The sequence below is a fragment of the Salmo salar genome, chromosome 14, assembly GCF_965601325.2.
Source record: "Salmo salar chromosome 14, fSalSal1, whole genome shotgun sequence".
Lineage (NCBI taxonomy): Eukaryota > Metazoa > Chordata > Actinopteri > Salmoniformes > Salmonidae > Salmo > Salmo salar.
In genome coordinates, this window is record NC_138304.1 from 66,646,200 (window position 1) to 66,660,366 (window position 14,167).

The 14,167-nt window shown below is 42.6% G+C and overlaps 1 protein-coding gene across 1 annotated transcript in view; it reads left to right on the plus strand.

The window, feature by feature from the left end:
• The first annotated feature begins 1,943 nt into the window (after nucleotides 1–1,943).
• LOC106570075 (dolichyl-diphosphooligosaccharide--protein glycosyltransferase subunit STT3B) overlaps nucleotides 1,944–14,167 on the plus strand; it is an 88,793-nt gene continuing 76,569 nt past the window's right edge. The window contains exon 1 of the mRNA XM_014142037.3: nucleotides 1,944–2,437. Coding sequence (XP_013997512.1) covers nucleotides 2,178–2,437 — 260 coding nt within the window. The 5' untranslated portion in view covers nucleotides 1,944–2,177. The remainder of the gene's footprint in view (nucleotides 2,438–14,167) is intronic.

Below are 14,167 nucleotides of genomic sequence, written 5' to 3' on the forward strand. Positions count from 1 at the left end.
TTTAGAGCTTGAGGCTCATACAAGTACTTGGGAATATGGCTAGACAGTACACTGTCCTTCACTGAGCACATATCAAAGCTGCAGGCTAAAGTTAAATCTAGACTTGGCTTCTTCTATCATAGTCGCTCCTCTTTCACCCCAGCTGCCAAATTAGCCCTGATTCAGATGACCATCCTACACATGCTAGATTGCGGAGATGTAATTTATAGATTGGAAGGTAAGGGTGCTCTCGAGCAGCTAGATGGACATTACCATTCGGCCATCAGATTTGCCACCAATGCTCCTTATAGGACACATCACTGCACTCTATACTCCTCTGTAAACTGGTCATCTCTGTATACCCGTAGCAAGACCCACTGGTTGATGCTTATTTATAAAACCCTCTTAGGCCTCACTCTCCCCCTATCTGAGATATCTACTGCAGCCCTCATCCTCCACACACAAAACCCCTTCTGCCAGTCACATTCTGTTAAAGGTCCCCAAAGCACACACATCCCTGGGTCGCTCGTCTTTTCAATTCGCTTCAGCTAGTGACTAGAATGAGCTGCAAAAAACACTCAAACTGGACAATTTTATCTCCATCTCTTCATTCAAAGACTCAATCATGGAAACTCTCACTGACAGTTGTGGCTGCTTCGCTTGATGTATTCTTGTTTCTACCTTTTTGCCCTTTGTGCTGTTGTCTGTGCCCAATAATGTTTGTACCATGTTGTGCTGCTGCCATGTGGTGCTGCTACCATGTTGTTGTCATGTTGTGTTGCTACCATGCTGTGTTATGTGTTGCTGCCATGCTTTGTTGTTGTCTTAGGTCTCTCTTTATGTAGTGTTGTGGTGTCTCTCTTGTTGTGATGTGTGTTTTGTCCTATATTTTCTATTTTTAATCCCAGCCCCCGTCCACACAGGAGGCCTTTTGCCTTTTGGTAGGCCATCATTGTAAATAAGAATTTGGTCTTAACTGACTTGCCTAGTTAAATAAAGGTTAAATAAAATGACCCTAAGCACACAGCCAAGACAAAGCAGGAGTGGCTTCGGGACAAGTCTCTGAACGTCCTTGAGTGGCCCAGCTGGAGCCCGGACTTGAACCCAATCGAACATCTCTGGAGAGACCTGGAAATAGCTGTGCAGCAACGCTCCCCATCCAACCTGACAGAGCTTGAGAGGATCTGCAGAGAGGAAATCAAGAAGCTCCCCAAATACAGGTGTGTCAAGCTTGTAGCGTCATACCAAAGAAGACTCAAGGTTGTAATCGCTGGGTCTGAATACTTATGTAAATGTGATATTTCAGTTTATTAATTTTAATACATTTGCAAAAATGTCTAAAAACCTGTTTTTGCTTTGTCATTATGGGGTATTGTGTGTAGATTGATGAGGGAAAAAAACTATTCAATCAATTTTAGAATAAGGCTGGAACAAACAAAACTTGGAAAAAGTCAAGGGGTCTGAATACTTTCCGAATGCACTGTATACCTAAGTTACACAATGATGTATGGTGTACTTTTGTCTTTGCTGGGGGACAGATAGTGATGAGAACACATGGCCAGTGACTTGAAATCACTGGCCACTTTAATAATGGAACACAAGTCACTTTAATAATGTTTACATATTTTGCATTACTCATCTCATATGTATATACTGTGTTCTATTCTATCTTATTTTAGTCTATGCCGCTCCGACATTGCTCGTCCAAATATTTATATATTTTTAATTCCATTCATTGACTTTAGATTTGTATGTATTGTGTGCATTGTGAAATTGAAACCATTTCCACGGATTTCAACGTTCTTGTGTAGGTTCTGATATTCCATTGGTAATCAAATCGGTCTGTCATCATCGTACTTGCGCGGGATTGGTTTTGAATATCCAACCGCTCAGCGGTCTTTGGCTCCGCCTTGTTGTACCTGTCGTTCTGTGAGAGGCTGTCGGGGTTTTCTACTGTCCCGCCCATTCCCTCCCATCTGATTACGTTTCACAAGAGCGTGTGCGATGTAATGGTGGTTGTCACTGACGAATGTGAATAAAAAGCCGGTGGACACAGTGAAGATAAGGAGATAAAACCACATAAAAAAAATAAAAAAAAACCTTGGGCGCTGTACGGGAATAGCGGGAGATAGTGGAGCGTGGCAGGAGGGTGCTCACTACTCTTTCAAACGCGACCGACGCCGCAAACCACGCAGAATATGGCGGAGCAGCACACAGCCACCGACGGCAAGCACAAAGCGTCTCCGAATGCCGGGGGATCGCTGCATGGTAACAGCCGACCCAACGCCGTGGGTGGAGGAGGGGGCAAAGGAGGCCTCTCTGGCGGACTGGCACAGCCAGCGGGGTGGCAGTCCTTACTCTCGTTTACTATTCTTTTTCTGGCCTGGTTGGCAGGCTTCAGTTCTAGACTTTTTGCAGTGATCCGGTTCGAGAGCATCATCCACGAGTTCGACCCATGGTAAGTAACGTTTTAGCGAACTACAGTATTAGCTAGCGAGCCAACGCTAACGTTGGTTGCGTTAGTCAATAGGATTGCTGGCCAGAAGCGGAGTCATGTTTGCTGCTGTTCTAGATGGGTTGATGCCTAGCTTCATTGACTGTATGGTAATATCTCGTGATCCGTCTCCCTGACCGCATAATGCAGTTTTTGTAGCCAACTTTCATGGCGCACAACTTCCCGGTTGCAAAACTTTCCCTGTTTTCCCCGGACGTCTTTGAAAAATGATGAGCTGGCTAATAACGAACTAGCTGACGTTTATATAGTTAGCACAGGACAACCTGCAAATCAACAATTTTCTCAGTATTATGAATAGGCTGACAGATTGTTAGCCAGCTAAATTAGCTAGGCAAGCAATGTCCTGAAGTCAGAACACCTTGGACATTTCCTCATGAGGAATAGGCCTAGAACTTTTATATTTCTTGTCACTCATTTACTTTATTCACTCGTCAAAGTTGGGTATCCTAGTCAAAGTCGAGGTTATCGTGGCTCCAAGAGGACAGTCAGTGCCACTTCTCACTTTGGGTACAACATTGCCAACTATGTTGATCTGCGTCTCAGGTTTTATAGTTTTATTTATAGCCTCAAAAACATCCGACGGTTGTGATAATTATCGATACTTTAGCATATACATGCAAGTACAGCTCTTTACAATTTTATTGGCCTCCTAACATGAATATATGGCCACTGGCCAGCTTGAATATGTGGGCACTGCCAATTTATAATACAAATCAAGTTAACGTGACACTTTATGACAGCAGGATTAAAACCCGGAAGCCAGGGGGTGTCTCCCCTCGGTTTATTCTTGGCATCTCTACACACTGTACTCGGGATTATTCTGCTATTGTCTATCTGTCCAAACGGCTGCCTGCCCTGCCATTCATTATTTATTTATTTTGATCAGCATTGCAGTGTCCCATTCTCAAATCACAGCTGATTGTGCTTTTATTTCATGTGGGCTATTAGCCAATACTCAACACTGTTGTTACTGTAGTGGCACCATTAAGTATTGGTTAGTAGTGTACATGATTGCACAAGGTGCCATAATGCCCCTACTGAAGTGAAACATCTGAATTAATGCTTTACCTTAGATAAAGTGCATGTTACTCTGCCTAGGCAGTGTTAGTGTGCATTCCTCTTTTAAAGGGATTTTGTCAATGTGCCCTGTATCTACTTCCCCAGAGTCAGATGCAGTTGTGGATACCATTTTTGTCTGTGTCCAGTATGAAGGAAGTTGGAGGTAGTTTCGCAAGCCAATGCTAGCTAATGTTAGGACAATGACTTGGAGTCTATGGGTATTTGCCTGCATGCTATGTTAACAAGCAAGGATAATTGGTAGACCCTGGGCTAATGTTGCACGTTTCACACAACTACCATTATTCCTCTCCCACACTAAGTACCAGGCTTTGCCTAGACCTGTGTGTGTTGTCTGTATAAAGTACCTTCAAGTAGAGCTCCAGAGGACTTCCTCAGCAAAATTGCAAGGAGACTCAATGCAGAATTGTGGTAAGCCCCAAATGACACCCTATGGGCCCTGGTCAAAAGTAGTGCACTATATTGGGGAAAAGGGTGCCATTTGCGACAAGTCCAATGCAACAGAATTGCATTGTTTTGGCATATGTCTGATATGCTGCCTAACGGACTACCTTGGGTGGTCACATGGTTCCCCAGCCTCTCTATAAGGTAAATGGTTAGCTAGCAGTGTGGTTTACTAGGTAACCTGAGGACGGTTAACCCATCTATCAAGCTCTTCCGGATGCGTCTTATTTGAAGCTGCAGATTTTTGTAACGCTCTTGCTATTCTTAGAGGGTTCATTCAGAGCTTTCCTCAAGTCAATTCTCTTTCATGACATCAAGTTTGTGTTGAGCCTAGTTCTGTGTTCTCTTTTAGCATCCAAATGCTTGTGATCAATTAAATCAAGAACATTTTACTCGACAGTGAGAACGGAATGCGAGGTTGGATTATTCAGCAGTATGCCAAGCTAATATTGAACTATACAAACATTGTTTGTGATGGAATAGTGAGTGGCATGACAATGTTATCTTCAGCCCTGCTCTCTAAGACCCAGTTATAATATAGTATAGTCAATTTTATTTGCCTTATCTGGGCCATAGGCTACCTGTTTCAAACACCAGGCTACGTCAATCAGTGTCATGTTTCGTCTAGAAGCTTGTGTCAAATGTTTTTATTGATTGCACCTGCCAAAACATCCCTTGGATCATTTAAACCAGTACAGCTCATCTTATTTGTCAAGATGCTGCATTGACTGACTGAGGGAATTGCAAGCGCGTCATTGAGCTTACTGAAACTCAAACCACAAAGTCCAAGCGATGGCCTACACACCCTTTTTGGGGAAATGACACCTCTGATGCCTCCCACATTTCTCTCACTTTGTTCAACATTTGCCAGGCTTCTGATGGAGCCGTTCAATATCACTCACAGGGTTGATTTCCTCCCAACTCTGCGGTAACATCTCTGATTCTATTCAGACAGTGCACATGTAGGGAACTTGGAATCAGTCTATCCTCCTGTTATCCCACCCCTGGGGATTCAGAAAACAGGGCCTATTCTGTCAGAGGAGCAATGAGAAGGAAGAGTTTCCATCAGAGATAATGAGCTGGATGTTCAGGAAAGGTTTAAGCGCAGGGTTTCATCTGTGGCCAAACACGCACACCAACAAACCCACCTCGATGGTGCCATAGGTTCGTCTCCTCGCCAAGGCTGGAGCTTGGAGCCTGAGCCCTCAATCACCTTTTGATCTTGCAAACTGCCGCTTTGCTCAAGGTGAGGGGGGGGGGGGGAAGAGAGCCTGGTGGATTCTTTGCCAGGCAACCATGTCCGTCTCTCTGCGATCTGAGGCTTAAGTTGATTCGGCTAACCCTTTCTTGATCGGTAAAACAATAGGCGGCAATCCCTCTTCTGCCAGGACAGATGAGCCCAGGTTATATGGGTGAATCACTCGGGCCTTAGGCCACTGCTATACCCTTTCATTGTCCTCCAGAATGAAGATCTCATAGGTGGATTAAACTGAAGCAATGCTTGCTGAACTCTCTAGCTTCTCATGTTGGTGTATAGGCCAGCTGCAGTGAGAGCAGCAGAAGTCATCAGTGATAATTGGTATTACATAGAGTAGCCTTTAGATCACCCTTCTATCTACCTTTCTCTTTGAAATATGCAATAAAGGCCAACAACAATGCTACTTTTCTATTCAGATGTCTTCTAAATCACTCCTTCGAAGGTGTTTAGTTATCCCCTATTGCATCATAATTCATAAATAAAGATGCATCCCAATGCTCATGTATTTCTTATATGACATAGCCTAACGCACAAGGTTTTCTTTATACAAATGTATCATGCACATTTAATGGCCTCTGAGCTGTCTACGAGAACCTGTTTTCAAGGTCCCCTTCGGCAGCAGACAATATGCCAAATGGAGTTGTTTCGTCAAGCTATTTGATCTCATTATTGGCTTAGTCATCAATGTTTCCCCCTCCCTATCGAACATGTATCTTGAACATGTATCAAAGCAAATCGCTTGAAGCAGGGCGAGTGCAACTCACTGTGAACAGTTGCTCTAATGCGTTATGTGGTAAGGATCTAATTCTAATAGATGTCCTCTAATAGAGGCTTGGCTGAAGAGTATCCCAAAACCAACGTTTATTCCCTGCAGCATCTCCGCCGCAGCCATCTGTCCAACAGATAATGAAATATGCAGTGCCCGATTAACTGCAGTGGGTGGCAAACTTTGTAAAACAAATTTTCAGAGTCCCTATAATGCATTGTTTGGAGCACAGGGCAGGAGGCTTGATTTGATGCCCAGCAATGAATTTGGGCCTACCAGAGCTGTGGCTCTTCAGTTGCGTTTAGCCTACATCCATCAAATGAGGCCAGAATTGCATGTACCTCAAGAAATGGGTAATTAACCAAAACAAACAAAAGCATCATTTAAACAATACTCTGGATAGTGAGTGCTCATGTTGAAAGAATCTTTACCGCTTCAGAATCCTTCGTGTTCTTCGCATTGGATCAATCTACCCACCCTGTTGGAAGTGACGCATCGAATATAAATCACAGATTTATCCTGATCATCATTGCATAGACATGTAAAAAGGAACCTTGTGTTGGGCTTGTATCGACACTCCTGTAGATGAAGACAGGCAGCTTTGTGAGATTGCTGTGTGTTTCTTTGAAGCACATTTTCAATGCCAAAGATGCTGTTCTGGCTTCCGTTAGACTCCAGTCCCAGGCATAACCACATTCATATCACACCCAATCCAGAGGTAATGACCAAATACACCACTTTATTCTCCTATTGTCTTCAATCATGACCCTTGACGCTAAGCTCATGATGAACTTCCATTTCCCATGTGCCCAGGGGGCAGGGGTGGTGGGTGAGGAGTTATGGCTGACGTGTGCGGTTGTGGCCGCATGCGTAGGAGCTGAACTGGCAGGAAGGAGCTTAGAGCTCAGGGGAGCCATTGGGGAACACAAAAAGCTCTGCTGGCATATAAACAATTGTTTGTTTTGGGGTTATTCCATTCACATATACACTGCGGAATCTGGCAACCCACTACAAAGCACATGCATTCCTGTTTTGTTGATTTCTACCTCAACTTCTGTCTCATTGAGTAAGCCTCTTGCTGTTTTTATTTTTACTGAACTAGTGCAATGGGATAAAACATCGCTTGCGAAACATGTATGGTAGTATTCTGCCAAGAAATCCCCAGGCTTGTTTTTCTTTTACATCTTCTCCCTCTGACTACACACACTTGCTGGACTTGTAACTGCCATTTTAAACGGCTCACAATTGCTGTTCACCCCCTGTCAGTTTTCTCCCGCGCTCTCTCTGTATAGTCTTCCTACCCACAGGTGACGTAATTGAATAACAGTGTAACTGACGGTTATGGTTGAAGACCATAATGAAAATGTTAAATTACTTCCAAAACCATTTTAAATAGGCCTACAGTCATTTTCAGATTTGTATTTTTATGTAGATACACTTTACCTAATAGCTGGAGTGTTTGCTAATGATTAGGCTGGGTTTCTGTACAGCACTTTGTGACATCTGCTGACGTAAAAAGGGCTTTATAAATACATTTGATTATAAGCAATTGTTTTGCTAACTTTGTCTATTAAATGTTCTACATCTGTCCTTTTTTGATGCTTGAGCAGCTCATTGCTAGATGCGCGGGGTGCTTCAGCAAAACAATCTATACAAGGCACGTTTAAAAAAAAAAAAAAAACGGTCTTTTAAGGTTGGATGTGTCTGACTTCATTAATTATTCAACAGCAGTCGACCAAGGTTCTGGCTCTGAGGCCTACGTTCTAATGTTGTCTCAAATGGACAATGGGCCAATCCCCGCCAACCTGGCATGGTATCATTTTGATATGGAATCTCTTCTGATTAGTCAATAAATTAAGATCAGGTCCTGGCCGATATGCCGCCCTGGGTGAGATCCTCTCAGAATGATTGCTTAGTTTCGGTAGTGTGAGTGCACGCCTGGCTTGTCAATGTTATGCTTCAACTTTCGCCTCCACCTCGCTTTGGCCTTACATCCCGGTGAAGAGAAACTGCAAGAATCTCGGGCATGAACGATGGTCAGAATCTAAGGGACCTAATCTGCTGATGTACAAAAAAAAAGTCCCTCGTTGCCAGGTGATACGATTTCATTCTCACGTTGCTCCCTGAGAGGATGGTTAGTATTCGCGCAGTACTGAAAAATGAACCTAGCAGTGGATTTGACGGCCACAACAGCTTAAAAATAAGTGTCAACTGCGTTTGCGTTTATCCGGGATATTGCCCCTCTCTCTGGGGATGGACTTGATGGGCGGAGGCAGGATTGTGCTAGAAGTTCTGACAGCCATCGGTCGGTGGGGGCAGAAGGGCACCTTCACTCACTGACAAAAGTCAGCAGTTTCGCTGTGGGAGAGCGCGCCTTCATGGAGCGAGGGGGAAGGAAGCAGAGAGGAAAAAAAGTAGTCTGCAGCCATTCAACCAGGCTGGAGGAGGTAGTGGAGGGGTCAAAGAAAATCAATTGTCCAAAAAACTAATTGGCATATCTTTTTAATTTGTACTTTTTTCCTCCATTGGGCAGGGAATCCAGTGGGAGTTATTTTCCAAAGTTATAAGATTAATATTGAATTTCTTGCAAGGCCGATGAGGTTGCCTAGTTGGAGCAGAACTGCTTTTAATAAGATCAACTCTTTAATCTATTTTGGCTGAGAAGTTAAAATAGCTGAGCGCTTAAGCGTGTTTTGTTTCCGACTTTCATCTATTTCCATATTAGCCTACAACTATTCTGTAACTTCTTACAAACTTGCTAGTGGAAGGCCTTAGACTGCTGTTTGAGTTTTAAGGTAGCGTAACTGCAAGTAATCGAAGGAGTGAATGCAAGGATTATTGTGAAGATTAGCCCATGGTTTCTCTTCGAAATACCGACGGTGTGATTTTTCATTACCGTTTTGGGGGCGGGGTTAAAAAAACGCCACTGCTTATAACTATAAGAAATCTAAGATGTGTCAAATGATATCCAGCTCAGGGCTATAGCTTTGCATTTGGTTTGCTAACTTGCTAGCTTAGTGGCTAGATGTCAAGCTTCTTGGTTACAGCAAAGACATTCTAGCCTAAGTACCAGTATCTTTAGCTATCATTCCACTCCTTGTGATTGGCCTTCCTGCCATCTTCAAATATGAACATTTCTATCATTAATGAGCTTGAGGAGTTGATCCTGATTTGATAACCCTCACAGCTATCTTTCAATCACAAAGATTATGCAAATATTGCTAAGCAACCATTTTTTTTTTTGTTTGTGCAGACTAAACCAGTCTGTCAAAAGTTACCAAGTTACATCTAAATAGATTTTAAGCCTCAAAATAAAACTTGCCATGCTAACAGCTAAATGTTTTTTGGCATGTTCTAATTGTATTTGAGGCTTTGCATGTCAAACGAAGTCTAACTATATAGCTAGGTGTCATCTAAAATAACCCTAATTTATAAGACAGTTATTATTTGAATAATGGTGGTTGGACCCATCAATGTGAAGCTAGCCACAATATTGGAATTTGCAGTTAGCCTTCAAAATAAGTGTGGCAATTCTACTATTTGCATCAGTCAATTACATACTTTTATTTTGAAGGCAACTGCAAATTCCACTACTGTGCCTAATCCTTATTGTGGCTAGCTTCACAACCCAGTCCGATCGAACCTCACTAGCCAGATGAAGCTAGCTGGCTGCTTATAACGTTAGCTTTGGGCAACAGGGTTAAGTAGCTAGCTAGCCATTTATTTTCATGAACTGAAGTTAAATTTCACTAGGCAAACAAGTGGTAACCTAGCTGATACTTTCTCACAAGGATTCTTAAATCATTGCTAAGTATAATGAAAATGACTGCAGTTTCTACTGGTCATTGCTTTCAGGCTGGTTGTATTGGTGCTAGCTAGGTACCAAGCTAAAGCTAGCTACCCCAGAAGTTGCAGTCGAACAAGTGATGCTTTATTACCAACGCGGTATTGTAAACGCATCGTTCGTGTCCGGGGTTTGCTTGTTTGCAGAATTTGTTTGTTGACAGTGCTAATGCTACCCCATTGACAGTGCTACTGTATCTTTTGACACGCAGAGACCCAAACGGTGTTCCGTAGTATGTATGTCGTGAAGCTAATACCAGTGACGCTATTACTGTGTAACTCCGGTAGGGCAACATCTAAAAAATGGCGCACTTGGTAGTGTGTACAGTTGCTTGACCAGTCGGCGAAAGCCAACATCACTCACGACAGAACGGTTGCTTGTCAAGGGCAATGAAGTCCATTATCTTGGCTTTAATGGATTTTGCCTTTTTGAGTTGTCTCACTGAAATTTTCTTAGCCTTTCAAATGACTGCTTGACTTTTGACTGCACGATCCACACAGCAGACATTGTGTGGGCTAGGTTAGGAATGCTGTGTTGCACGTTTAGCGCAAAATCTTACGTGGTATCATTACGTCATGTACCTACATTTTATATAGGTATGCACAGTATCTTTGACCTCAGTTTTTTAACATCAGCGTTAACCTAGGTATTTTTATCTGTCGGCCGATACCGATATATTGTGCATCCCTAGTTATCTGTTATCCTTTGAATCACCAGGTCCATTGTGCCTGGATCCGCAATGACGTTAGCTTTGCTGACGTTAGCTTTGCTGACGTTAGCTAGCTCCTCCTGAACATCTACAGGGGGGGTGGTGGTTTTGGTCGAGTTCTTAGTAGTTCTGCTGTCGGAAATTTGAGAAATAGCCGTCCAGACTCGTTGTAGGGTAAGTTATTTGAGCAAATTCTACCACTTTATCAAGCAAGAAAATGAATATAAATAGAAATTAACGAATGCCACGGGAGCTCGCTGAAAGTTCTCTACAGTGCCATTTTGTCCCACCTCCACTTTTTTTTTTTGTTACAGTTCTATTATTCAGTGCATTTGGAAAGTATACAGACCCCTTCCCCTTTTCCACATTTTATGTTACAGCCTTATTGTAAGATGGATTCAATTATTTTTCCTCATCAATCTATACACAATACTCTATAATGATGAAGTGAAAACAGGTTTTTAGAAATTCTAGCAAATTTCTGAAATTTAACAGAGCTTTTTTATTTACGTACAGTATTCAGACTCTTTGCTATGAGACCAGAAATTGAGCTCTGACGCATCCTGTTTCCATTGATCAGCCTTGATGTTTCTACCACTTGATTGGAGTCCACCTGTGGCAAATTCAATTGTTTGGACATGATTTGGAAAGGCACACACCTGTCTATATAAGGTCACAGCTAGTAGTGTCACACCCAAGAAAACTTGTCTGTAATCACTGCCAAAGGTGCTTAAATAAACTACTGTCTAAAGGGTCTGAATACTTATTGAAATGCTTTATATTTAATAAATGTGCATTAAAAAAAAAACATTTTGTCATTCTGGGGTGTTGTGTGTAGATTGAGCGGGGAGGGGCAATTCCATCCATTTTAGAATAAGGCTGTAACATAACAATGGGGAAGAAGTCAAGGGGTCTGAATACGTTCCAAATGCACTGTTTCTTTGAAATAGCTTCTAGTAATACCATATACCCTGGTATGGTACAGAAACGGTATGACCGTATGAAAATCTGGATTCCACCCTAGTAACTGGTGGATTTTGCTAGCAGATTTAGCTCACTGATTCTCTGGGGTTGTTGGTAGGCCCTTTGGCTGGTTCCGTGACAAGCTGATTGGCCCTCTGGCTGCTTGGCATATCTGGTCCTGCCGCCCGAGGTACGGCAGAGGCAGGGAGATTTTTATTTTTATAGGGGCTGATGTACTGTGTTCTCTGGAGATGGGTACCGTCTCAAGTTTCTGCTGTCTGTACGCACACAGTATCCTCTTGGCACGGCTATAGAGGCGCCTTGCCCATTTTAGCTCTGCCACTGCCTCGTGTTCAGTCCTACTGTCGCTACTGTTCAAGTAGTGTGTTCAAGTAGTGTGTTCCAGTTCATTCCCAAATGCATTGAAAAGAGTTGGCTTCATTGCAACCCACTGCATTATAGAATGTCGCTCTCAGGTCACGTCTTTGTTTCAGGTTGACAAAACATTGACACACTCAAGGACATGGTTACCCAGGATAGTCATCAGCCCTCATAGGACATCCAGCTGGAAGGAGAGGGAGGGCAGTGGGTGAAGGATGATGGGGATGGGAACAGGAGGTAGGAGTGTGCTTCACATTCGCCTTACAGACTTCAGAGGTGAAAGGAAATGGGAGTCCGAGCAAAACAATTATCGCTAGCAACGAATTAACAAAAGACGAGCCCCTCAAATCCATAAGGGGCTATTTAATATCCAATTTGAATGTTTTGTTTGATTTTTAATAGCCTTCCCTAAATGATCACTTTTTTTTATGCTGTTCAATACATTTTACAATAGGTTAGTTCAGACTGCTGTATAAAATGTATTTCTCCTTTTTGATTTTCACCAGCTGCTTTCTTGGTGTTTGCAATTGTGTAGGTTTAATCAGTGCCCTGAACTGCCATATTTTTCTCTTCTCATCCTGTCCTTTGCACAACATTTACTTTCCGTTTACTTTTCAATGTGACTTGCTCCTAATGACTGTCAGTGCCACAGATCTTCAATAGCAGTGGTTCCCAAACTTTTTTTGTTGTCCTGTACCCCTTCAAACGTTCAACCTCCATTTGTGTACCCCCTCTAGCACCAGGGTCAGCGTGCTCTGAAATGTTTGTTTTTTTACGTCATTGTAAGCCTGCAACACACACACACACACACACACACTTGACAATACATTTATTAAACATAAGATTGAGTGAGTTTGTCACAAGCCGGCTCGTGGGAAATTACAGCTCTTATAGGACCAGGGCACAAATAATAATAATCATTCATTTTGCTCTTTATTTAACCATCTTACATATAAAACCTTATTTGTTCATCGAAAATGGTGAGTAACTCACCACAGGTTAATGAGAAGGTTGTGCTTGAAAGGAAGCACATAACTACAATGTTGTATTGGAGAGTCTCCGTCTTAAATCTTTTTCCACAGTCTGTGCCTGGTATTTAGTTTTCATGCTCGTGAGGGCTGAGTATCCACGCAATTTGCCAAGGCAGGATATTCTGAGCGCAGCCCAATCCAGAAATTTGGCAGTGGCTTCTGATTTTTAAATTCAATTTTCACAGAACCGCTTGTTGCAATTTGGATGAGGCTCTCTTGTTCAGATATCGGTAAGTGGACTGGAGGCCGGGCATGAAAGGGATAACGAATCTAGCTGTTTGTTATCCGTTTCGGGAAGGTACCTGCGCAGTTGCGCACCCAACTCGGGTGCTTCGCTATATCACATTTGACGTTGTCCGTATGCGAGTTCATTTGCACACAAATCAAACAATGATGGAAAGATCTGTGTATTGTCCTTGTTAATGCAGACATATTAGCTGTAATCTTAGATTCAGGTGAGGGGAAAAAAACATCATCCAGATAGGCCAGTCGTGTGAGAAACTCGTCATCATGAAAGCGGTCAGACAAGTGAAAATGATGGTCAGTAAAAACTTTAAGCTCGTCTCTCAATTCCCCAAAATGTGTCAATACTTTGCCCCTTGATAACCAGCGCACTTCTGTATGTTGTAAAAGCGTTACATGGTCATTGCCCATATCATTGCATAGTGCAGAAAATACACGACAGTTCAGGAACCTTGCTTTAACAAAGTTAACCATTTTCACTGTAGTGTCCAAAACGTCTTTCAAGCTGTCAGGCATTTCCTTGGCAGCAAGAGCCTCTCGATGGATGCTGCAGTGTACCCAAGTGGCGTCGGGAGCAACTGCTTGAGTTACCACTCCACTATGTCTCCCTGTTATGGCTTTTGCGCCATCAGTACAGATACCAACACATCTTGACCACAAGTCCATTTGATGTTACAAAGCTGTCCAGTACTTTTAAAAATATCCTCTCCTGTTGTCCTGGTTTTCAGTGGTTTGCAGAAGAGGATGTCTTCCTTAATTGACCTCCCATAAACGTTATACATGCATGCATACATGCATACATGCATACATGCATACATACATACATACAGTTAAAGTTTACATACTCTTAGGTTGGCGTCATTAACTCATTTTTCAACCACTTAACAAACTATGGTTTTGGCAAGTTGGTTAGGACATCTACTTTGTGCATGACACAAGTAATTTTCCCAACAATTG